General features: G+C 31.2%; 1 protein-coding gene across 1 annotated transcript; it reads left to right on the forward strand.

Annotated features, from left to right (window-relative positions):
* The first annotated feature begins 1,068 nt into the window (after positions 1–1,068).
* On the forward strand, positions 1,069–27,981 carry LOC143245996 (protein arginine N-methyltransferase 9-like). The gene is made up of 6 exons (XM_076492246.1): positions 1,069–1,657; positions 4,506–4,692; positions 14,596–14,722; positions 21,096–21,263; positions 26,012–26,257; positions 27,921–27,981. The coding sequence occupies exons 1-6, from the start codon at positions 1,640–1,642 to the stop codon at positions 27,979–27,981; spliced, it is 807 nt and encodes a 268-aa protein (XP_076348361.1). The 5' UTR covers positions 1,069–1,639.

Genomic DNA, 27,981 nt, shown 5'->3' on the forward strand with positions numbered 1-27,981 from the left:
ATTTGTCTGAACATTTTTGTACACGTCCTACTACATATTTTAGTCATTAAAACCTTCTACAAAGACAGAATTGATGATGCACTTTCTGTATTAAATTTTCGGACATTACTTGTGGGATGACCTGATATATTGGCGATCGTAACCCTGTACCCACTTCAGTAGTGAGTAGTCTGTAAGAAGTCTATGTTTGTATTTTATTTTTAATCCAGTTACTAATATTATTCACATATTTATATATTTCTTTCATTCAACTAATCTTCCCCTCAGTCTTGCCTGTTATTTCAAAATTGTCTTCACTTCATATTTTCAAAATATGTCAAAAAACAAACCTGAATAGATCAGTCATTATATTATGACATTCTAAAATTGCTTGATGCAACAATGAAAGAACTGTAGAATTATTAATGTTATATTCATACATGCTATAAAAATGATGCTGGTTAAACAAATTGAGATTTGTAATTGTTATTTTATAACGCTTCCTTTTACGTTTAGCTTCCTAAAGAAGCTCAAAGTAAATTATTTGGTTTAATTTATAGGCCCGACATGGCCAGGTGGGTTAAGACGTTCGATTCCCTCATCTGAGAGTGGCGGGTTGGAATCCAGTCGCACCAAACATGCTCGCCCTTAAGCCTTGGGGATATTCTAATGTGAAGGTTAATCCTACTATTCTTTGGTAAAAAGTAGCCCAAAAGTTAGCGGTAGGTGGTGATGACTAGCTGCCTTCCATCTAGCTTTACAGTGCTAAATTAGGAACGGCTAGCGCAGATAGCTTTGCCCCAAATTAAACATAAACTAACAATATACATTTTGAGCAAAAGTGTTATTGGGTTGTAATTATATTTCGTTAGAAGAATTTTCCCTCCTCTTCAGTAACCCTGAAGGGAGATAAAGTAGACCTACAGCATAATGAAATTATCAAAACCAAGATATAGTAAATACATTCATATGATAATAGATGTCGCGAAGAGCGTTCTGAAACTTTTGTAACAGCAATTGAATGTTTATTAGTGTTATTATTAGGACATTTAATTTTCCGTTTTTAGGTATGTGAATTTTTAAATTAAATCTCAACGGCATTTTTAACACGCAAACTTATCAAATTGTGTATATTTTTTTCTTATATTAATATGTTCAGCTGTGCCGGTAAAGAGCACTTATGAACTTAATCGTGGTCGCCGCCTAACGAAGAAACTGTTATAAATTGCAACAACAAGCTTGTATTTAATTCTTAGTATTTAGTACTATTAATAATAATATAATACTGTTAGTAACTAATACGGCTCCGATTTTAATGCATCGAATCTTTATATCTTGCACTCCCTTACCAAAATTAAAAATAGTTTAAAACGAAAAAAAGATAATATGTTTTAACATACTTAATACATTTCCACATCAACAGAAATTTAATAAAAATAGTTTTATTTTCGTTATTAAATAACAACTGTTTACAGTTCTAGACTTTAGAAGTATTTGATAGGCCATTATTAATATTAGTTTGACTGCCAGGCCATCAATCACCTAATCAAAAAATAATGTCCTAACTACAAAAGGGTAGAAATATATATAAGGCAACACTGAATTACTCTTTATGCAGAAAGTGGACTCATAAAACTGGTCCCTGAAAAAAATACTAATTATGATATTAATGGACAAGGTAAATGAGATTTCATTAACAGTAATTGAATTTTTAAACTGAAAATCAATGTTTATGAATTGTAAATGAAATATATACATTCTGAAATTTAGTCAGTAGCCTAAAGGAGAGGTATCATAATAAACCAGAGCTGGTGTTACATACGGGTATGTTTAAGTTATAATTAATGTATTTAAAAATTCCATACCTAATATTATAAGATATTTTGTGAAGATTGTTATTGTGTGATATAAATATATTATAGTGTATTTTTTGGCTTGTCCATGTGTTGTTGTTTTTTAGGAATTTTTTAAATTCAGGTGAATAATTAGCTTCAATAATGCTTGTGCAGATATACAATAAATATTTTTATTAATCTTATGAAATCCTTTCTGAGAGAAAGACTATATTTACTGGTATGCTGTTATCCAATAAGAAAATTAATTAGTATAATTTTTTAAAACTAAAAAATACTACCTTTTAAAATGCTGTTAGAAAAACAAGTAGGTTCAATAAATCAGTTTATGGCAAAAAACATGATACTCTCTAACCCAAGTACTTTTAAAAGATGGTCTTTTGTTCTTTAGGGCATCCTGTTCTTGTTCTAACTTACTGAGTGTTCTTTTTGAAATTCAAACTTTCAGGATGCTAAATAATTACTAAACTTATATTAAAACATTATTTAAATTATAAAAGTTACATTAATATTCTGTGACTTTTCCCTCAATTTCTTGTTATAATTGTCAAGGACGTTCCCACTGTTTCCTTATTTTTCTTCTTCAAAGTTTGAATATAGACATTGATGAAAAGTTTCTGGACCATTTTCAAAACAATATTATTAGTAGTAATAGTATTTTTAAGAAAAGATTTTCTGTACCTCTCAGGAACTTGATCCAAGAAGGTACCTGTTCTCCCTTAGTACTAAAAACAATTGATAATGTTTTATTTATATTCCTTTCTTATGTTTGGAGGTTTCATTTTAAGCTTATAAAGGTTTTCAGCACTGAAAACCTCTGATATCAGACTTTGTTTTATCAGCATAGACTTTGATGTTTTTTTTTAGTTTTGAAAACAGTTTTTTTTTGGTATATTTAGATAAACCTAAGAATCCCCAAATTTACAAAATTTACTCTTCAGCCATTTAAGAATGGATACTTGCTGTGAGTACAATGTTCTAGAAGGAAATACATTGAATTTTAGTTCTTTGATCAATTTAGATAGAAGTTTCTGTTGAATGATCAAACTAGTAAGAAATTAAAGTTGAGTTATTCAGCCAGTACAAATTTTCAGTTGTTTCATGGAACTAGTAAGAATTTTCAATTGATTCATCAAACTGACATGAAGTTTCAGCCATTGGATAGAAATTTTGGAGCACCACCTACAGTTTTTCTCATTCATTGTATTGTGTAATGTATGAAAACCATCTTTCCCAATATAGAGGACATTTTAAGCTGGTTTCAATGAAAATAACATGATTGCTAGTATTCATATACTTGAAAGACATGTTTCATATTCATATCTTCCTCAGTTATAACTTAAAGTATTAATTAGTATGTTCTGTAATCAGTTCTTAGAATATTGAAATATAATACCTGTAACTTATTTGATTCTAGAACTAAGACTTGTATAAGACATTTGTACCTGTCTGAAAATTATCACACTGGGCTATAAAAACAAACAAAAACTAAATGATTAATTAGAACAATATATCTCTTTGACAGTACAACCAACAACACGTAGATTATATCCACCTTTATTTACTTTTAAAACTTAAATGTATCTGTTATAATATTAAAGTTACATAAACACTGATGTAATTTCATCAGTTGGAACTACAAACCTCTCTTCATCAATTAAAGTTCATGTTCTAATCTTTCTAAATCAGAAGATTTATTGGCAATGCATTGATCTTTTGATTATGAGTTGGTTTTATTATCTTAAGGGCAATGTATTGTTGTATTGTAAGTTGAAAATTTTCTGAGGAATAGTAAATGACGATGAAGAAACTGGAGGTAGGCCTAACACCACATTTGTTAAGATAGTGGTTGGTAATTTGTAGGTTTTAACAGAGCCTTCTAGTGGTTCACACAATATCACTCTGTTGTATCTCTTTCATTACCAGTCATTATTCTAAGAATTAACTTATGGTGTAAAATAAATTTTAATGGAAACATTTTGACACAAAACCTTTCTGGCAAGGGTTGAAGATATAATTCTAATTTTACATTAGAAAAATGTTAAACATTTGATATTATAATCAATAAATTATTTTGAAACACTTAGTTATACATACATTAAAAACTGTTTTCATGAGTTTAACTTGTATAATAGAACCTGTTTTTCCTTCTACATATGACTTTTTAACTGGATTACTATTTATTGTGGAACATTTCTTAATTATGTACAAACAATTTGTTTGTCAGATTACTGTGTGTTTTGGAATATATTTCTCATTATACATATGAGTTGTTTATTGGATTTTTGTATGTTGTAGAATATATTTTTCTTATGCAGGTAGCTTGTTAACATAATATAAATTATATAAAATATATAATTTATTGTTTTCAATCACTTTAAAATTATATCATGCATGTCATTAATAGCTTGTAGTAACACCTTTATTAAGATGAAAGTTCCCTTTTACATTAATTTTAAAAGAAAACATTATTTTTCCACATTTGTTTTGGAAAAAAAGACTTCTAATAATTATGCGAAATGACTCAGTAAAAATATTAGATAGTTAGTTTATCAAGTTGATTGGTTTTGTTACAGGAACATCTCAGTTCATATACCTAAACGTTTTACATAATTACATTTTGTAGTATGTTCAGTTCTTTAAAGAATATAATTTTTTCTTTCCTCTTTTGAGTTGGCAACAGCTACATCTCGGCAACTCATGTCTGGACAAACACATCTACTTAAAAGGTCAAGACTACGAGCTGAAGTCTGTCTCAAAAAGCACCAATATAGTCTTGCTTTAGCACATCTCTGTGTTGTCTTCCAGTTGGATCCAGGCTTAAAACATGAACTGAAGTCAAAACTGTTATTTGCATTAGGTAGGTTTACAAATCTTTGGTTCTTTACTGGACAGTACACAAATCTACATTTCTTACAAATCTACTGGTTCTTATTCACTGTCTTAGGCTTACAAATCTACTGGTTTTTATTCACTGTCTTAGGCTTACAAATCTACTGGTTCTTATTCACTGTCTTAGGCTTACAAATCTACTGGTTATTATTCACTCTCTTAGGCTTACAAATCTACTGGTCCTTATTCACTGTCTTAGGCTTACAAATCTCCTGTTTATTAGTAACTATCTTAGGCTTACAAATCTACTGTTTATTATTCACTGTCTTAGGCTTACAAATCTCCTGTTTATTATTAACTATCTTAGGCTTACAAATCTCCTGTTTATTATTAACTATCTTAGGCTTACAAATCTCCTGTTTATTATTAACTATCTTAGGCTTACAAATCTCCTGTTTATTATTCACTGTCTGAGTTTATTTCAATTTACAAATAATAGACTTATTGATCATCATTCAGTATGTTGTCTGTATCTCTGGTAAGGTGAGTTTACAGAAGTAACTAGCATGTCCAGTTTTAGCTATAATTAAGTTATAACTTGATGGTCCATACACACACACAATTGAAAGGCATAGTTCAGAATAGTGATAACCATGTGAACCCACAGAGTTATTTTCAAGGGAGACCATGGTGACAGCCTTAATATCCCAAAATGAATTTGAAATTAATAGTTGAGAACAGTGACAACCTTATGATATTTGTTAACCATATGTTCAAATCTTTGATAAGTCCAGCATTCAGTGAGTTTAGTTTTAATGAAAATTTATTTACCAATTTATTAATCAAATATACATCATATAAGGATGTAACCACAGCTGGATAAGTTTATAGAAGAGTCCCTGTTAGAATATACATCATATAAGGTTGTTAACCACAGCTAGATAAGTTTATAGAAGAGTCACTGTTACAATATACATCATATAAAGATGTTAACCACAGCTGGATAAGTTTATAGAAGAGTCCCTGTTAGAATATACATCATATAAGGATGTTAACCACAGCTGGATAAGTTTATAGAAGAGTCCCTGTTACAATATACATCATATAAGGATGTTAACCACAGCTGGATAAGTTTATAGAAGAGTCCCTGTTAGAATATACATCATATAAGGATGTTAACCACAGCTGGATAAGTTTATAGAAGAGTCCCTGTTAGAATATACATCATATAAGGATGTTAACCACAGCTGGATAAGTTTATAGAAGAGTCACTGTTACAATATACGTCATATACGGATGTTAACCACAGCTAGATAAGTTTATAGAAGAGTCCCTGTTAGAATATACAACATATAAGGATGTTAACCACAGCTGGATAAGTTTATAGAAGAGTCACTGTTAGAATATACATCATATAAGGATGTTAACCACAGCTGGATAAGTTTATAGAAGAGTCACTGTTAGAATATACATCATATAAGGATGTTAACCATAGCTGGATAAGTTTATAGAAGAGTCCCTGTTAGAATATACATCATATAAGGATGTTAACCACAGCTGGATACGTTTATAGAAGAGTCACTGTTACAATATACGTCATATACGGATGTTAACCACAGCTAGATAAGTTTATAGAAGAGTCCCTGTTAGAATATACAACATATAAGGATGTTAACCACAGCTGGATAAGTTTATAGAAGAGTCCCTGTTAGAATATACATCATATAAGGATGTTAACCACAGCTGGATAAGTTTATAGAAGAGTCCCTGTTAGAATATACATCATATAAGGATGTTAACCACAGCTGGATAAGTTTATAGAAGAGTCCCTGTTAGAATATACATCATATAAGGATGTTAACCATAGCTAGATAAGTTTATAGAAGAGTCACTGTTAGAATATACATCATATAAGGATGTTAACCACAGCTGGATAAGTTTATAGAAGAGTCCCTGTTAGAATATACATCATATAAGGATGTTAACCATAGCTAGATAAGTTTATAGAAGAGTCACTGTTAGAATATACATCATATAAGGATGTTAACCACAGCTGGATAAGTTTATAGAAGAGTCACTGTTACAATATACGTCATATACGGATGTTAACTACAGCTGGATAAGTTTATAGAAGAGTACCTGTTAGAATATACATCATATAAGGTTGTTAACCACAGCTGGATAAGTTTATAGAAGAGTCCCTGTTAGAATATACATCATATAAGGATATTAACCACAGTTGGATAAGTTTATAGAAGAGTCCCTGTTAGAATATACATCATATAAGGATGTTAACCACAGCTGGATAAGTTTATAGAAGAGTCCCTGTTAGAATATACATCATATAAGGATATTAACCACAGTTGGATAAGTTTATAGAAGAGTCCCTGTTAGAATATACATCATATAAGGATGTTAACCACAGCTAGATAAGTTTATAGAAGATTCACTGTTAGAATATACATCATATAAGGATGTTAACCACAGCTGGATACGTTTATAGAAGAGTCCCTGTTAGAATATACATCATATAAGGATGTTAACTACAGCTGGATAAGTTTATAGAAGAGTCCCTGTTAGAATATACATCATATAAGGATGTTAACCATAGCTGGATAAGTTTATAGAAGAGTCGCTGTTAGAATATACATCATATAAGGATGTTAACCACAGCTGGATAAGTTTATAGAAGAGTCCCTGTTAGAATATACATCATATAAGGATGTTAACCACAGTTGGATAAGTTTATAGAAGAGTCCCTGTTAGAATATACATCATATAAGGATATTAACCACAGTTGGATAAGTTTATAGAAGAGTCACTGTTATAATATACATCATATAAGGATGTTAACCACAGTTGGATAAGTTTATAGAAGAGTCACTGTTATAATATACATCATATAAGGATATTAACCACAGTTGGATAAGTTTATAGAAGAGTCACTGTTATAATATACATCATATAAGGATGTTAACCACAGTTGGATAAGTTTATAGAAGAGTCCCTGTTAGAATATACATCATATAAGGATATTAACCACAGTTGGATAAGTTTATAGAAGAGTCACTGTTATAATATACATCATATAAGGATGTTAACCACAGTTGGATAAGTTTATAGAAGAGTTCCTGTTAGAATATACATCATGTAGAGATGTTAACCATAGCTGGATAAGTTTATAGAAGAGTCACTGTTATAATATACATCATATAAGGATGTTAACCACAGTTGGATAAGTTTATAGAAGAGTCCCTGTTAGAATATACATCATATAAGGATGTTTAACCATAGCTGGATAAGTTTATAGAAGAGTCCCTGTTAGAATATACATCATATAAGGATGTTAACCGCAGTTGGATAAGTTTATAGAAGAGTCACTGTTATAATATACATCATATAAGGATGTTAACCACAGCTGGATAAGTTTATAGAAGAGTCCCTGTTAGAATATACATCATATAAGGATGTTAACCACAGTTGGATAAGTTTATAGAAGAGTTCCTGTTAGAATATACGTCATGTAGAGATGTTAACCATAGCTGGATAAGTTTATAGAAGAGTCCCTGTTAGAATATACATCATATAAGGATGTTAACCACAGTTGGATAAGTTTATAGAAGAGTTCCTGTTAGAATATACATCATATAAGGATGTTAACCACAGCTGGATAAGTTTATAGAAGAGTCCCTGTTAGAATATACATCATATAAGGATGTTAACCACAGCTGGATAAGTTTATAGAAGAGTCCCTGTTAGAATATACATCATATAAGGATGTTAACCATAGCTGGATAAGTTTATAGAAGAGTCACTGTTAGAATATACATCATATAAGGATGTTAACCATAGCTGGATAAGTTTATAGAAGAGTCACTGTTAGAATATACATCATATAAGGATGTTAACCACAGCTGGATAAGTTTATAGAAGAGTCCCTGTTAGAATATACATCATATAAGGTTGTTAACCACAGCTGGATAAGTTTATAGAAGAGTCCCTGTTAGAATATACATCATATAAGGATGTTAACCACAGCTGGATAAGTTTATAGAAGAGTCCCTGTTAGAATATACATCATATAAGGATGTTAACCACAGCTGGATAAGTTTATAGAAGAGTTCCTGTTACAATATACATCATATAAGGATGTTAACCATAGCTAGATAAGTTTATAGAAGAGTTCCTGTTAGAATATACATCATATAAGGTTGTTAACCACAGCTGGATAAGTTTATAGAAGAGTTCCTGTTAGAATATACATCATATAAGGATGTTAACCACAGCTGGATAAGTTTATAGAAGAGTTCCTGTTAGAATATACATCATATAAGGTTGTTAACCATAGCTGGATAAGTTTATAGAAGAGTCACTGTTAGAATATACATCATATAAGGATGTTAACCATAGCTGGATAAGTTTATAGAAGAGTCACTGTTAGAATATACATCATATAAGGATGTTAACCACAGCTGGATAAGTTTATAGAAGAGTCCCTGTTAGAATATACATCATATAAGGTTGTTAACCACAGCTGGATAAGTTTATAGAAGAGTCCCTGTTAGAATATACATCATATAAGGATGTTAACCACAGCTGGATAAGTTTATAGAAGAGTCCCTGTTAGAATATACATCATATAAGGATATTAACCACAGCTGGATAAGTTTATAGAAGAGTTCCTGTTACAATATACATCATATAAGGATGTTAACCATAGCTAGATAAGTTTATAGAAGAGTTCCTGTTAGAATATACATCATATAAGGTTGTTAACCACAGCTGGATAAGTTTATAGAAGAGTTCCTGTTAGAATATACATCATATAAGGATGTTAACCACAGCTGGATAAGTTTATAGAAGAGTTCCTGTTAGAATATACATCATATAAGGTTGTTAACCACAGCTGGATAAGTTTATAGAAGAGTCCCTGTTAGAATATACATCATATAAGGATGTTAACCACAGCTGGATAAGTTTATAGAAGAGTCCCTGTTAGAATATACATCATATAAGGTTGTTAACCACAGCTGGATAAGTTTATAGAAGAGTTCCTGTTAGAATATACATCATATAAGGATGTTAACCACAGCTGGATAAGTTTATAGAAGAGTCCCTGTTACAATATACATCATATAAGGATGTTAACCACAGTTGGATAAGTTTATAGAAGAGTCCCTGTTAGAATATACATCATATAAGGATGTTAACCACAGCTGGATAAGTTTATAGAAGAGTCCCTGTTAGAATATACATCATATAAGGATGTTAACCACAGCTGGATAAGTTTATAGAAGAGTTCCTGTTAGAATATACATCATATAAGGATGTTAACCATAGCTGGATAAGTTTATAGAAGAGTCCCTGTTAGAATATACATCATATAAGGATGTTAACCATAGCTAGATAAGTTTATAGAAGAGTCACTGTTAGAATATACATCATATAAGGATGTTAACCACAGCTGGATAAGTTTATAGAAGAGTCACTGTTACAATATACGTCATATACGGATGTTAACTACAGCTGGATAAGTTTATAGAAGAGTACCTGTTAGAATATACATCATATAAGGTTGTTAACCACAGCTGGATAAGTTTATAGAAGAGTCCCTGTTAGAATATACATCATATAAGGATATTAACCACAGTTGGATAAGTTTATAGAAGAGTCCCTGTTAGAATATACATCATATAAGGATGTTAACCACAGCTGGATAAGTTTATAGAAGAGTCCCTGTTAGAATATACATCATATAAGGATATTAACCACAGTTGGATAAGTTTATAGAAGAGTCCCTGTTAGAATATACATCATATAAGGATGTTAACCACAGCTAGATAAGTTTATAGAAGATTCACTGTTAGAATATACATCATATAAGGATGTTAACCACAGCTGGATACGTTTATAGAAGAGTCCCTGTTAGAATATACATCATATAAGGATGTTAACTACAGCTGGATAAGTTTATAGAAGAGTCCCTGTTAGAATATACATCATATAAGGATGTTAACCATAGCTGGATAAGTTTATAGAAGAGTCGCTGTTAGAATATACATCATATAAGGATGTTAACCACAGCTGGATAAGTTTATAGAAGAGTCCCTGTTAGAATATACATCATATAAGGATGTTAACCACAGTTGGATAAGTTTATAGAAGAGTCCCTGTTAGAATATACATCATATAAGGATATTAACCACAGTTGGATAAGTTTATAGAAGAGTCACTGTTATAATATACATCATATAAGGATGTTAACCACAGTTGGATAAGTTTATAGAAGAGTCACTGTTATAATATACATCATATAAGGATATTAACCACAGTTGGATAAGTTTATAGAAGAGTCACTGTTATAATATACATCATATAAGGATGTTAACCACAGTTGGATAAGTTTATAGAAGAGTCCCTGTTAGAATATACATCATATAAGGATATTAACCACAGTTGGATAAGTTTATAGAAGAGTCACTGTTATAATATACATCATATAAGGATGTTAACCACAGTTGGATAAGTTTATAGAAGAGTTCCTGTTAGAATATACGTCATGTAGAGATGTTAACCATAGCTGGATAAGTTTATAGAAGAGTCACTGTTATAATATACATCATATAAGGATGTTAACCACAGTTGGATAAGTTTATAGAAGAGTCCCTGTTAGAATATACATCATATAAGGATGTTTAACCATAGCTGGATAAGTTTATAGAAGAGTCCCTGTTAGAATATACATCATATAAGGATGTTAACCACAGTTGGATAAGTTTATAGAAGAGTCACTGTTATAATATACATCATATAAGGATGTTAACCACAGCTGGATAAGTTTATAGAAGAGTCCCTGTTAGAATATACATCATATAAGGATGTTAACCACAGTTGGATAAGTTTATAGAAGAGTTCCTGTTAGAATATACGTCATGTAGAGATGTTAACCATAGCTGGATAAGTTTATAGAAGAGTCCCTGTTAGAATATACATCATATAAGGATGTTAACCACAGTTGGATAAGTTTATAGAAGAGTTCCTGTTAGAATATACATCATATAAGGATGTTAACCACAGCTGGATAAGTTTATAGAAGAGTCCCTGTTAGAATATACATCATATAAGGATGTTAACCACAGCTGGATAAGTTTATAGAAGAGTCCCTGTTAGAATATACATCATATAAGGATGTTAACCATAGCTGGATAAGTTTATAGAAGAGTCACTGTTAGAATATACATCATATAAGGATGTTAACCATAGCTGGATAAGTTTATAGAAGAGTCACTGTTAGAATATACATCATATAAGGATGTTAACCACAGCTGGATAAGTTTATAGAAGAGTCCCTGTTAGAATATACATCATATAAGGTTGTTAACCACAGCTGGATAAGTTTATAGAAGAGTCCCTGTTAGAATATACATCATATAAGGATGTTAACCACAGCTGGATAAGTTTATAGAAGAGTCCCTGTTAGAATATACATCATATAAGGATGTTAACCACAGCTGGATAAGTTTATAGAAGAGTTCCTGTTACAATATACATCATATAAGGATGTTAACCATAGCTAGATAAGTTTATAGAAGAGTTCCTGTTAGAATATACATCATATAAGGTTGTTAACCACAGCTGGATAAGTTTATAGAAGAGTTCCTGTTAGAATATACATCATATAAGGATGTTAACCACAGCTGGATAAGTTTATAGAAGAGTTCCTGTTAGAATATACATCATATAAGGTTGTTAACCATAGCTGGATAAGTTTATAGAAGAGTCACTGTTAGAATATACATCATATAAGGATGTTAACCATAGCTGGATAAGTTTATAGAAGAGTCACTGTTAGAATATACATCATATAAGGATGTTAACCACAGCTGGATAAGTTTATAGAAGAGTCCCTGTTAGAATATACATCATATAAGGTTGTTAACCACAGCTGGATAAGTTTATAGAAGAGTCCCTGTTAGAATATACATCATATAAGGATGTTAACCACAGCTGGATAAGTTTATAGAAGAGTCCCTGTTAGAATATACATCATATAAGGATATTAACCACAGCTGGATAAGTTTATAGAAGAGTTCCTGTTACAATATACATCATATAAGGATGTTAACCATAGCTAGATAAGTTTATAGAAGAGTTCCTGTTAGAATATACATCATATAAGGTTGTTAACCACAGCTGGATAAGTTTATAGAAGAGTTCCTGTTAGAATATACATCATATAAGGATGTTAACCACAGCTGGATAAGTTTATAGAAGAGTTCCTGTTAGAATATACATCATATAAGGTTGTTAACCACAGCTGGATAAGTTTATAGAAGAGTCCCTGTTAGAATATACATCATATAAGGATGTTAACCACAGCTGGATAAGTTTATAGAAGAGTCCCTGTTAGAATATACATCATATAAGGTTGTTAACCACAGCTGGATAAGTTTATAGAAGAGTTCCTGTTAGAATATACATCATATAAGGATGTTAACCACAGCTGGATAAGTTTATAGAAGAGTCCCTGTTACAATATACATCATATAAGGATGTTAACCACAGTTGGATAAGTTTATAGAAGAGTCCCTGTTAGAATATACATCATATAAGGATGTTAACCACAGCTGGATAAGTTTATAGAAGAGTCCCTGTTAGAATATACATCATATAAGGATGTTAACCACAGCTGGATAAGTTTATAGAAGAGTTCCTGTTAGAATATACATCATATAAGGATGTTAACCATAGCTGGATAAGTTTATAGAAGAGTCCCTGTTACAATATACATCATATAAGGATGTTAACCACAGTTGGATAAGTTTATAGAAGAGTCCCTGTTAGAATATACATCATATAAGGATGTTAACCACAGCTGGATAAGTTTATAGAAGAGTCCCTGTTAGAATATACATCATATAAGGTTGTTAACCACAGTTGGATAAGCTTATAGAAGAGTCCCTGTTAGAATATACATCATATAAGGATGTTAACCACAGTTGGATAAGTTTATAGAAGAGTCACTGTTAGAATATACATCATATAAGGATGTTAACCATAGCTGGATAAGTTTATAGAAGAGTCACTGTTAGAATATACATCATATAAGGATGTTAACCATAGCTGGATAAGTTTATAGAAGAGTCCCTGTTAGAATATACATCATATAAGGTTGTTAACCACAGCTGGATAAGTTTATAGAAGAGTCACTGTTAGAATATACATCATATAAGGATGTTAACCATAGCTGGATAAGTTTATAGAAGAGTCCCTGTTAGAATATACATCATATAAGGTTGTTAACCACAGTTGGATAAGCTTATAGAAGAGTCCCTGTTAGAATATACATCATATAAGGTTGTTAACCACAGCTGGATAAGTTTATAGAAGAGTTCCTGTTAGAATATACATCATATAAGGATGTTAACCACAGCTGGATAAGTTTATAGAAGAGTCCCTGTTACAATATACATCATATAAGGATGTTAACCACAGTTGGATAAGTTTATAGAAGAGTCCCTGTTAGAATATACATCATATAAGGATGTTAACCACAGCTGGATAAGTTTATAGAAGAGTCCCTGTTAGAATATACATCATGTAAGGATGTTAATCACAGCTGGATAAGTTTATAGAAGAGTTCCTGTTACAATATACATCATATAAGGATGTTAACCATAGCTAGATAAGTTTATAGAAGAGTCCTTGTTGGAATATACATCATATAAGGATGTTCACCATAGCTGGATAAGTGATACATGTGTTTACAGAAGAATCATTGTTTAACATGTATTTGTGTAGTGGGATTTTCTAACTTCTACTCCTGTGCCTCATTTTAACAACATTTTGTCACCAGATCTTAAAAATGTAGGGACACAACTTTATATATGGCATTCTGCAGTACAATTTACTAATGTTATAACTTTTCTAGAGAGACACACGAAGATGTTGGAAGACAGAAAATGCTGGAAAGAATTGTTTCAATGTTATGAACAAGTTCTAGAAGTTATCCCTGAATGTGAAGATGTGCATTATAATCTGGGGATACTACTGTACAAGTAAGTTGGTAACTTTAGAATGTGGAAATGAACTGATCTGAATGTGAAAATCTACATTATAATCTAGGGACACAACTGTACAAGTAAGGTAGTAACTTTAGAAATTGGTAATGAACTGATCTGAATGTGAAGATTTACATTATAATCTAGGGACACAACTGTACAAGTAAGGTAGTAACATTAGAAAGTGGTAATGAACTGATCTGAATGTGATGATTTACATTATAATCTAGGGACACAACTGTACAAGTAAGGTTAGAACTTTAGAATGTGGTAATGAACTGATCTGAATGTGAAGATTTACATTATAATCTAGGGACACAACTGTACAAAGTAAGGTAGTAACTTTAGAATGTGGTAATGAACTGATCTGAATGTGAAGATTTACATTATAATCTAGGGACACAACTGTACAAGTAAGGTTAGAACTTTAGAATGTGGTAATGAACTGATCTGAATGTGAAGATTTACATTATAATCTAGGGACACAACTGTACAAGTGAGGTAGTAACATTAGAATGTGGTAATGAACTGATCTGAATGTGAAGATTTACATTATAATCTAGGGACACAACTGTACAAGTAAGGTAGTAACATTAGAAAGTGGTAATGAACAGATCTGAATGTGAAGATTTACATTATAATCTAGGGACACAACTGTACAAGTAAGGTGGTAACTTTAGAATGTGGTAATGAACTGTACTGAATGTGAAGATTTACATTATAATCTAGGGACACAACTGTACAAGTAAGGTAGTAATTTTTAGAAAGTGGTAATGAACTGTACTGAATGTGAAGATTTACATTATAATCTAGGGACACAACTGTACAAGTAAGGTAGTAACTTTAGAAAGTGGTAATGAACTGATCTGAATGTGAAGATTTACATTATAATCTAGGGACACAACTGTACAAAGTAAGGTAGTAACTTTAGAATGTGGTAATGAACAGATCTGAATGTGAAGATTTACATTATAATCTAGGGACACAACTGTACGAGTAAGGTAGTAATTTTTAGAAAGTGGTAATGAACTGATCTGAGTGTGAAGAGTTACATTGTAATATAGGGACACAAGTGTACAAAGTAAGTTTGTAACTTTAGAATGTGGTATTGAACAGATGTTAATGTGATATAAAGTTATATTTGTATAGCTATATTAACACCACATAAACATGTGATAACTTACGAGTCAGATGAAAGACTGGGACATTGCAGTTAATTCAACTGATAACTGTCATGTCTCCCTATTTATTTGACGTGATATATCAGTCATTTTTTTACACTGAGTGTTCATACATAGTGTTAATGTGAAAGTGTTTTGCAGAATGAGATAAACCTATATACTGGACATGTGAAGAAAATATTGTCATTGGCCACTGGTCAGTTCTTTGTTATGTAGAAACACAGCAGTAGATATGATAAATAAATTCCAAGATCAGTAGAGGTCCAGTTCAATGATCAGCGTATGTTATTGGGTTTTAATAGTGGCCAGGACACGTTTTCTTCACATTGGCTATCAATTGTACATTGTTTTTCATAGTGATCACGAAATGCATTCACACCAACATTATGTTTGATACTTCTTGCTAAGCTGTAGATCCAGCTTATTTCTCTTTGGTTGTGTTTAGAATTATTGGGAAGGAGTGCAATTATCCTAAAGTAGTATAACACAATAGTAACATATGTTGATCAGACTGTAGATTATCCTAAAGTAGTATAACACAATAGTAACATATGTTGATCAGACTGTAGATTATCCTAAAGTAGTATAACACAATAGTAACATATGTTGATCAGACTGTAGTTTATCCTAAAGTAGTATAACACAATAGTAACATATGTTGATCAGACTGTAGATTATCCTAAAGTAGTATAACACATCAATAGTAACATATGTTGATCAGACTGTAGATTATCCTAAAGTAGTATAACACAATAGTAACATATGTTGATCAGACTCTATAGATTATCCTAAAGTAGTATAACACATCAATAGTAACATATGTTGATCAGACTGTAGATTATCCTAAAGTAGTATAACACAATAGTAACATATGTTGATCAGACTGTAGATTATCCTAAAGTAGTATAACACAACAGTAACATATGTTGATCAGACTGTAGATTATCCTAAAGTAGTATAACACAATAGTAACATGTGTTGATCAGACTGTAGATTATCCTAAAGTAATATAACACAATAGTAACATATGTTGATCAGACTGTAGATTATCCTAAAGTAGTATAACACAATAGTAACATATGTTGATCAGACTGTAGATTATCCTAAAGTAGTATAACACAATAGTAATGTGTTGATCAGACTTAGATTATCCTAAAGTAGTATAACACAATAGTAACATGTGTTGATCAGACTGTAGATTATCCTAAAGTAGTATAACACAATAGTAACATGTGTTGATCAGACTGTAGATTATCCTAAAGTAGTATAACACAATAGTAACATGTGTTGATCAGACTGTAGATTATCCTAAAGTAGTATAACACAATAGTAACATGTGTTGATCAGACTGTAGATTATCCTAAAGTAGTATAACACAATAGTAACATGTGTTGATCAGACTGTAGATTATCCTAAAGTAGTATAACACAATAGTAACATATGTTGATCAGACTATAGATTCAACTGGATCAACTTAGACTCTTAGATTAAACAATTTTCAGAATGTCAAGTTTATTTATTATAGTAAGTGTTATAACAAGCAGAAAGGAATGATATTATGGAAAAGTATGATACTTGTATGCTAAACAAGTCTCTGATGGGTTTACAGATGTGGTTACACCTATAAAGCAGCATGCTGTTTTCAGAAAGCATGGGCTCTCAAACCTGACCATAAGTTGGCCGGATTGAGCCTTGAAAACTTAAAGACTCAACTTTTGCAACGCTGGCATTTCTTGATGTTGAATGACATGAAAAGAAATGAGGCTTTTCTAAGGCTATCCATGAAGCTGTTAATGCAGGTTACAGTAACGTGCTTGACGTTGGTGCAGGAACTGGGATTCTCAGGTAATTTATTAGTTGAAAGTGTGTATAAATATTATTATGTGTCTAAAATAATGTTTTGCTATACACAAGGTAATGGAAGTAATTATTCTAACACAAACGATAAAATAGTTTTAATGAGGAATCGTATCAGAGTGATGAATTTATAAATACTATAAACCTTACAAAACGTCTCTATGATTTATGATGAACTAGTATTCTGTACATCAGCCTTACATAGAACATTACACCATGTGTGAATTCTGCTGCCTTGTATGTCAGTGTATGATGCTATAGTCTTGTATTAATCCCAAAATTCAGCCATTTTGTTTGATCACCTGTTGTTCTTCTTGGTTTTTACTTAAGCATTGGAGAGTTTATATTGGGATTTCGCACAGATCAAACTTTGAAATATTCTTTTAACACATTTACTGTGTGCTTAGGGTCATCGTCTCACTGGAAGACGAATCGCAGATGAGTCATGTTCTTGAGGGAATGGCACATTGAATCAGAATCTACATGCACAATCCAGCAGGAATGGACCACCCCAGATGTTTACTTGTTTGTCTTTTGTTTTTTAATTTTGTGCAAAGCTACTCAAGGGCTATATGTACTAGCTGTCCCTAATTTAGCAGTGTAAGAATAGAGGGAAGGCAGCTAGTCATCATCACCCATGGCCAACTCTTGGGCTACTCTTTTACCAACAAACAGTGGGATTGACCGTAACATTATAATGCCCCCAATGGCTGAAAGTGCGAGCAGGTTTGGTGCAAAGGGGATTTGAACCTGCAACCCTCAAATTATGAGTTGAATGCCTTAACCCAACTGGCCTTCCATCCCAGGTGACTTCAGTTGTATACATGTCACAGAAACCTTTGGCTGAAATGCAACCACAGACTTCTACTTGTCTCCTACCACGTCTCACTCATGATGTTGTATATTGATTTTGATACTGTTCTGCTCACTGTTGTCAATTGTTGTTGAACAATATAAACTTGTCAGAAAGGAATGTTTGTTTCCTGATTTGTTTGATCCACAATCATTGGCAAGACTTGCCTGTCATGAACTGTCATATTTCTTGTCATAACATAAATGCTGTAATGAGCTGTCATATCTCTTGTCATAACATAAATGCTGTAATGAACTGTCATATCTCTTGTCATAACATAAATGCTGTATATCACTCTTGGAGAATATACACAGCTGACCAAAATCTTAAGGCCAATGACCACAAAGAAAAAATATGCATTTTGCGTTGTTAGACTCAACCACTTATTTGAGTAGAGCTTCGAAAGATAAACATAAGAAAAGGAAAATAAAAATAAAAACTTTTAGCATTTAATAGGAAAATGTGAACACTATGAAATTAGCCTAAATACTAGCTGGACAATAGGTTAAGACCATACTGAAATGAAGCGTTAATTAGTAAACACGTAACGAAATTTAATCATTTGTGTTCAAGCATTAGTGTTGTCAACATCTCCCACTGACATCTCCTGTGTTACATCGGGTAAAAACATGGCAAAGGCTAAAAAGTTGACAGAGTTTGAACGTGGCAGAATTGTCGAACTGCAAAAGCAAGGTCTCTCTCAGCGTGCCATTGCTGGTGAGATTGGGCGAGTAAAACTGCTGTTGCAAATTTCTTAAAAGACCCTGAGGGATCTGAATGAGAATTTTGAGTGGTCGGCCCAAGAAAATTTCACAGGCATTGAGCAGGAGGATTCGACGGGTTGTCCGGCAAGACACCAGCCCATCATTCAATGAGATTAAGGCCTTTATGGACGCAGAATGCAGCTCAAGAACAATAAGACAGAATATACGAGAGAAAGGCTTTTAAAACTGTAAATTTCTTCAAAGGCCACACCATGAAACAGCTTGGTTAGACTTTGCTGAGAAGCACCAAATATGGGACATAGAAAAGTGAATGAACATTTTGTTCTGTGATGAGAAAAAATTTAACCTGGATGGTCCAGATGGCTTCCAACATTACTGGCACGATACGTATATCCCACCGGAGACATTTTCTACATGACACAGTGGAGGAGGTTCCATTATGATCTGGGGTACTTTGTCCTTCCATGGAACAATGAAGCTTCAGGTTATACAGGGGCAGTTATACGGTATCACTTTACCTTACCTCCTTCAGAATTCTTACATGCAGCTCTTAATGAAACATAATGTCTTCCTACAATTTGTTGCATGGAGTGTCTTCCACAAAGAACATTAATTTCCACACACCATATCATATTTAGTTAGTCCTATGAACTGTGACTGGATACATGACACTACTGGGTATAGTATGACTACCTGTACTTGTATAAGATCTGTACTTATGTGGCACTTTCTGATTGGTTACATGACAATCTATCACAATTATACTATTCAGACATGACTCTGCAGCCCATGTTAACATGATAAAACTGTGGTATTACCATGATATTCAGTTTTTATTTTCACCATTTCATATTACTTCCAACATTGTGATTCTATTACTTATTTATTTTTTGGCTTTTTATCTGGTTAGTTTGTTATTTGGTCTGTTCGGTATTTGGTGGTTTTGTTACCTAGTTAGTTTATTATCTAATTGATTTATTATATAGTTGTTTTGTTATTTGGTCAGTTTGTTATGTGGTTGCTGGCTTATTCCATAAACACTTACACTACTATGTTTACACCCTAAAAATTAAATATTTTTAGATCCTTTTAGAAAAGTTAGAAATTGTCATCAGAGTTTCTTTATATTGCCTGTAAGTTACTTTGATATATTATTAGAAACTTAAATTTTAATTCAGCATACATAAAACCACTATGCTTTAGGTTTCAAGATAAAGTGGATTTATTATTTGTGTCATAGGAAAGCTATTAGAGCTGAATTATGGCCAAATGAACCACTGTTTGGTAAATAAACCCAAGTTTGTTTGTTTATTTTTATATAACATAATGCTGCACATTAGACTATCTGTGCTCTGCACACCTCTGGTATCAAAACCTAATTTCCAGCTTTGTAAGTCCACAGACACACCACTTTGCCCGTAGGGGACACAAACCCAAGTATTATGAACTTTACTTCTTATTGTAAATACACGTAATAACATTATAGAACATTTGTATTGTAAATGTTGTTCTTATCCAGATTCCTATATTTTCTTATGAGTGATTACAAAGTTTTAGTTTAAACTTTGCACACCACCCCTTTCTGTCACAAATATCCCAAGCCTTGCTTTTCAAGTTGTTGAACCTAACCTACGTTTTCCCTCACATTAAGGCTTGTAAAGAAGCTGAGTTGTTGATGATAAAGGAAATTACCATGACGTACAAAAACTGCTCGTAAGTTTTAACGACAATGTTTCCTGTCCTTCTCCTTGTAGCATGTGTGCTGTTATGGCTGGAGCTGACCAGGTCACTGCTTGTGAAATGTCAGAAGTTCTCTGTGTAACAGCTGCAGATGTGCTAAAGGCTAACAACATGGACAAGAGAGTAAAGGTCATTAACAAACATTCCACAGAAATTATGATCCCTAGTGACCTTCCTGAAAGGTTCGGCTTTAAATCTAACATAGATATAATGTTAGTTTAGCTCTAAAGATGGTGGGTAATTATCTTTAAATCTAACATAGATATAATGCTAATTTAGCTCTAAAGATGGTGGGTAATTATCTTTAAATCTAACATAGATATGTTAATTTAGCTCTAAAGATGGTGGGTAATTATCTTTAAATCTAACATAGATATAATGTTAGTTTAGCTCTAAAGATGGTGGGTAATTATCTTTAAATCTAACAAAGATATAATGTTAATTTAGCTCTAAAGATGGTGGGTAATTATCTTTAAATCTAACATAGATATAATGCTAATTTAGCTCTAAAGATGGTGGGTAATTATCTTTAAATCTAACATAGATATAATACTAATTTAGCTCTAAAGATGGTGGGTAATTATCTTTAAATCTAACAAAGATATGTTAATTTAGATCTAAAGATGGTGGGTAATTATCTTTAAATCTAACATAGATATAATGTTAGTTTAAATCTAAAGATGATGGGTAATTAGCTTTAAATCTAACATAGATATGTTAATTTAGATCTAAAGATGGTGGGTAATTAGCTTTAAATCTAACATAGATATAATGTTAGTTTAGATCTAAAGATGATGGGTAATTATTTTTAAATCTAACATAGATATAATGTTAGTTTAGATCTAAAGATGGTGGGTAATTATCTTTAAATCTAACATAGATATAATGTTAGTTTAGATCTAAAGATGATGTGTAATTATCTTTAAATCTAACATAGATATAATATAAATTTAGATCCAAAGATGGTGGGTAATTATCTTTAAATCTAACATAGATGTAATATAAATTTAGATCCAAAGATGGTGGGTAATTATCTTTAAATCTAACATAGATATAATGCTAATTTAGATTGGAATGTGATGGGCAATCAGTTTTAAATCAAAGGTAGAAATTATATTAAATTAGGTTTAAATCTAATGTAATGTTTGGCATTCAATGAAAGATACAAAGTATTGTAGATTATCTCCAAACATGATGGATTATCTGATTTTAAATTACCAACTACCAGTAAATGGTGACAAGGTTAAAAGGAACTTGTATGAATATATATAAAATAATCAGTTATTTAAAAACTGTATTGTAAGACTGGTCAACAGCCTTAAAACCTCACATGTCTTTTCATCCTCCTCAGAATAAATAAAGTATTTTAGGTTTTCACTAAAGAACATTAATCATGTGACTGTCTTAATGATAATATTATACTTAGTGTGATCCTGTGACTGTCTTAATGATAATATTATACTTAGTGTGATCCTGTGACTGTCTTAATGATAATATTATACTTAGTGTGATCCTGTGACTATCTTAATGATAATATTATACTTAGTGTGATCCTGTGACTGTCTTAATGATAATATTATACTTAGTGTGATCCTGTGACTGTCTTAATGATAATATTATACTTAGTGTGATCCTGTGACTATCTTAATGATAATATTATACTTAGTGTGATCCTGTGACTATCTTAATGATAATATTATACTTAGTGTGATCCTGTGACTGTCTTAATGATAATGTTATACTTAGTGTGATCCTGTGACTATCTTAATGATAATATTATACTTAGTGTGATCCTGTGACTACCTTAATGATAACATTATACTTAGTGTGATCATGTGACTATCTTAATGATAATATTATACTTAGTGTGATCATGTGACTATCTTAATGATAATATTATACTTAGTGTGATCTTGTGACTATCTGAATGATAATATTATACTTAGTGTGATCCTGTGACTATCTTAATGATAATATTATACTTAGTGTGATCCTGTGACTATCTTAATGATAATATTATACTTAGTGTGATCCTGTGACTATCTTAATGATAACATTATACTTAGTGTGATCCTGTGACTATCTTAATGATAATATTATACTTAGTGTGATCCTGTGACTACCTTAATGATAACATTATACTTAGTGTGATCTTGTGACTATCTTAATGATAATATTATACTTAGTGTGATCCTGTGACTATCATAATGATAACATTATACTTAGTGGGATCCTGTGACTATCTTAATGATAATATTATACTTAGTGTGATCCTGTGACTATCTTAATGATAATATTATACTTAGTGTGATCCTGTGACTACCTTAATGATAATATTATACTTAGTGTGATCCTGTGACTATCTTAATGATAATATTATACTTAGTGTGATCCTGTGACTACCTTAATGATAACATTATACTTAGTGTGATCATGTGACTATCTTAATGATAATATTATACTTAGTGTGATCTTGTGACTATCTGAATGATAATATTATACTTAGTGTGATCCTGTGACTGTCTTAATGATAATATTATACTTAGTGTGATCCTGTGACTATCTTAATGATAATATTATACTTAGTGTGATCCTGTGACTGTCTTAATGATAATATTATACTTAGTGTGATCCTGTGACTATCTTAATGATAACATTATACTTAGTGTGATCCTGTGACTATCTTAATGATAATATTATACTTAGTGTGATCCTGTGACTATCTTAATGATAATATTATACTTAGTGTGATCCTGTGACTACCTTAATGATAACATTATACTTAGTGTGATCTTGTGACTATCTTAATGATAATATTATACTTAGTGTGATCCTGTGACTATCATAATGATAACATTATACTTAGTGGGATCCTGTGACTATCTTAATGATAATATTATACTTAGTGTGATCCTGTGACTATCTTAATGATAATATTATACTTAGTGTGATCCTGTGACTATCTTAATGATAATATTATACTTAGTGTGATCCTGTGACTACCTTAATGATAATATTATACTTAGTGTGATCCTGTGACTATCTTAATGATAATATTATACTTAGTGTGATCCTGTGACTACCTTAATGATAACATTATACTTAGTGTGATTCTGTGACTGTCTTAATGATAATATTATTATTAGTGTGATCCTGTGACTATCTTAATGATATCATTATACTTAGTGTGATCCTGTGACTATCTTAATGATAATATTATACTTAGTGTGATCCTGTGACTATCTTAATGATAATATTATACTTAATGTGATCCTGTGACTGTCTTAATGATAACATTATACTTAGTGTGATCCTGTGACTATCATAATGATAACATTATACTTAGTGTGATCCTGTGACTATCTTAATGATAATATTATACTCAATGTGATCCTGTGACTGTCTTAATGATAACATTATACTTAGTGTGATCCTGTGACTATCTTAATGATATCATTATACTTAGTGTGATCCCTGACTATCTTAATGATAATATTATACTTAATGTGATCCTGTGACTGTCTTAATGATAGCATTATACTTAGTGTGATCCTGTGACTATCATAATGATAACATTATACTTAATGTGATCCTGTGACTATCTTAATGATAATAATATACTTAGTGTGATCCTGTGACTATCATAATGATAACATTATACTTAGTGTGATCCTGTGACTATCTTAATGATAATATTATACTTAGTGTGATCCTGTGACTGTCTTAATGATAATACTATACTTAGTGTGATCCTGTGACTATCTGAATGATAATATTATACTTAGTGTGATCCTGTGACTGTCTTAATGATAATATTATACTTAGTGTGATCCTGTGACTATCTGAATGATAATATTATACTTAGTGTGATCCTGTGACTGTCTTAATGATAATATTATATTTCTCAGGTGATCATGTGACTTTCTTAATGATAACATTATACTTAGTGTGATCCTGTGACTATCTTAATGATAACATTATACTTAGTGTGATCCTGTGACTGTCTTAATGATAATATTATATTTAGTGTGATCCTGTGACTGTCTTAATGATAATATTATATTTAGTGTGATCCTGTGACTGTCTTAATGATAATATTATATTTAGTGTGATCCTGTGACTGTCTTAATGATAATATTATATTTAGTGTGATCCTGTGACTGTCTTAATGATATTATTATATTTAGTGTGATCCTGTGACTGTCTTAATGATAATATAATACTTAGTGTGATCCTGTGACTGTCTTAATGATAATATTATACTTAGTGTGATCCTGTGACTATCTTAATGATAATATTATATTATAGTGATCCTGTGACTGATTCTTAATGATAATATTATATTTAGTGTGATCCTGTGACTGTCTTAATGATAATATTATATTTAGTGTGATCCTGTGACTGTCTTAATGATATTATTTTATTTAGTGTGATCCTGTAACTGTCTTAATGATAATATAATACTTAGTGTGATCCTGTGACTGTCTTAATGATAATATTATACTTAGTGTGATCCTGTGACTATCTTAATGATAATATTATACTTAGTGTGATCCTGTGACTATCTTAATGATATTATTATACTTAGTGTCTTCAACAATTATAGTTTCTGTTAAACAGTTAGTTAATTTTTCAGTTTGATTTTTAGAAACTGTATTTTTTTATGCTGTTTCAATTGTTCTTCATATGTCTAAATATGTATGTGGAACTTTCTTTGTTGTAATGTTTTTTTACTCCTCATGGAAACAGTCAGTGGTCATTTTTTGAAGATTTTAATCATTGTTTTGATGAATGTGTTTAATATAAAGAATTGATGCATGGTTTCTGTTGAGAAAACTTATCACACTATTCTTCTGTTGATCAAATATTTGGTGTAGAGACAGAGAATACTTGACACTTAATGAAGGTATAATGTTTTCTCTATCCTTAGGGTGTCTCTGCTTGTAACGGAAACGTTCGATGCTGGACTTTTTGGAGAACATATTCTACATACTTTGCAGCATGCTTGGGAAAACTTACTTTTATCACCCAAAGTTTCAACTGCAGCTTGTGACAAGGCAGAACAGACTTCTCTTTTCTTATCCAAGGATGTCTTCTCACAGCAAGGTTTTGTGATTCCTTCTAAAGCTACAGTTTGGGCTGCACTAGTTGAGTGTGAGTGGATTAGGAAGAAAAGGTGAGGACTTAGTTCTGGGAGATTTTTGCTTGAGATAATTTACCCTAACTAAACCAGCGAGCATCTTTTAACTGTCAAGTGTACACTTAAGTATAAACTTTATAATTCTAACTCTGTTTAAATATTCACTAATATCTAGTAATTGATATTTTGACATTTTGTTACATTTATTTACTGTATTGTTCAAATAAAAATGTTGAAGTTATATTTCTCAATATCTCTGAGGAGGCTTTTCTGTAAACAAATACTTTCTGAATGTTTTGGAGTTTCTCTGCCTAGCCCAAAGCACTGATTTTATTATTATTATTATAGGCTTCCATTACTATCTGTTATGACATCAGAGTATGTGATATGACTCATAATGAAGCTTCAGTTTTAAAATAGCTAGAGGCAAGGTTTTAAACATCACTGAGAGAGCAGATTATAAGTTGCCTGTGTGAATGTAGAGGGAAAAAGTGATATGAGATGTAACCTTTTGGGACTGTGGGAAAGTGATTAGATATGGGTGTCATAAAAACGGACTACAGAGCTTGGTGGGAAGTTTAGAAGACTTTGTAGCATAAATTTAGACACTTTATAGATTCTTTAGATGTTCCTATTATTCCTGAAGATGTTTTCATGTTTAATTATATTTGTTTTAAAGCTATGGACATTTTGTTTTGTGAAAAGAGATCAAGTAAGCCTAATTAGGCTTAGAATGTATTGTAGATGACACCAAAATATTGTGATGATTCAAATTTTATTTGTTGAATATTATTTTTATTATACTCACCTACATAGATAAGTAAAACAACTTATTATTTATTGAAATGAAACTATATTTATTAGATATAAGTTGATATTTGACCAAAAATAGTGTTGCCTATTCAGACCTAAGGTCACTGCAACAAGTCACAGATGAATTTTTATTAGTTTTAAAAATCATAGCCAGTATGGGTGGCTACTGTGATTATTATAATAAATAGTTGTTAATAAATGTGATTAGTTTTTACTGAACATGTTAATAAAATGGAACTTTCTGATTAACAGAAAAAAAAATTTTAATTCTAAGATTAAAGTAGGGGACCTATTTATTACAAAACAGTGTCTCTTGACACAACTTAGAATTTTTAGGATGATATAAAATAATGACAGAAAGTTTTATTGAATTTTCATGAAGTTTTTAAAACTTAAACTAGATGCTGCTTGGTACATTTATGTGTCTTATAGTTTGGTTGAGTATTTTCCCTTTAAAAAAGATTAATTGAAAAAAAAATATAAACACATCTGATTCCGAAAGAGTCGTTGTTTAACAAATATTTATCCATATAAAAAATATTTATTTTATATTTTCTATCTGGAAATAAAACAACTTTCTATCCATACAAATTTTTATACAATAATAAAGAAAATGAAATTTGTTATTGGAATGTAGTTTGTTAAGAACATGTTTAATGTTTATCAGTTTGTATTAAGAAACATAGAGTGAAGTTAATTTTAACTTAATTTGGAAATTTTAAGGTTAATATGTTATAAATTTGTTACATGTTAAGATTTTTTGATTAATATAACTGGGTCTTTCTAAGAACAAAATAATATTTGACATGTTTTCAAAAGTAGTGCAAGTTATTAAGATTTTCAATTAGGTATACTTACTTCAAATACTGTTCGTATTTAAACTTAGCAGCAAAGTAGACTCTCTGGGGCCAGTCGATGTTTGTAAAATCTTCACCAAAGAGGGTTAA

This window comes from Tachypleus tridentatus, chromosome 3, assembly GCF_004210375.1.
Source record: "Tachypleus tridentatus isolate NWPU-2018 chromosome 3, ASM421037v1, whole genome shotgun sequence".
NCBI lineage: Eukaryota > Metazoa > Arthropoda > Merostomata > Xiphosura > Limulidae > Tachypleus > Tachypleus tridentatus.

Coding starts and splice junctions, on each gene's coding strand:
- LOC143245996 (XM_076492246.1), top strand. Junction 4,693..14,595: donor AAAACTGTTATTTGCATTAG/GTAGGTTTACAA, acceptor TAACTTTTCTAG/AGAGACACACGAAGATGTTG. Junction 14,723..21,095: donor CTGGGGATACTACTGTACAA/GTAAGTTGGTAA, acceptor TTCTCCTTGTAG/CATGTGTGCTGTTATGGCTG.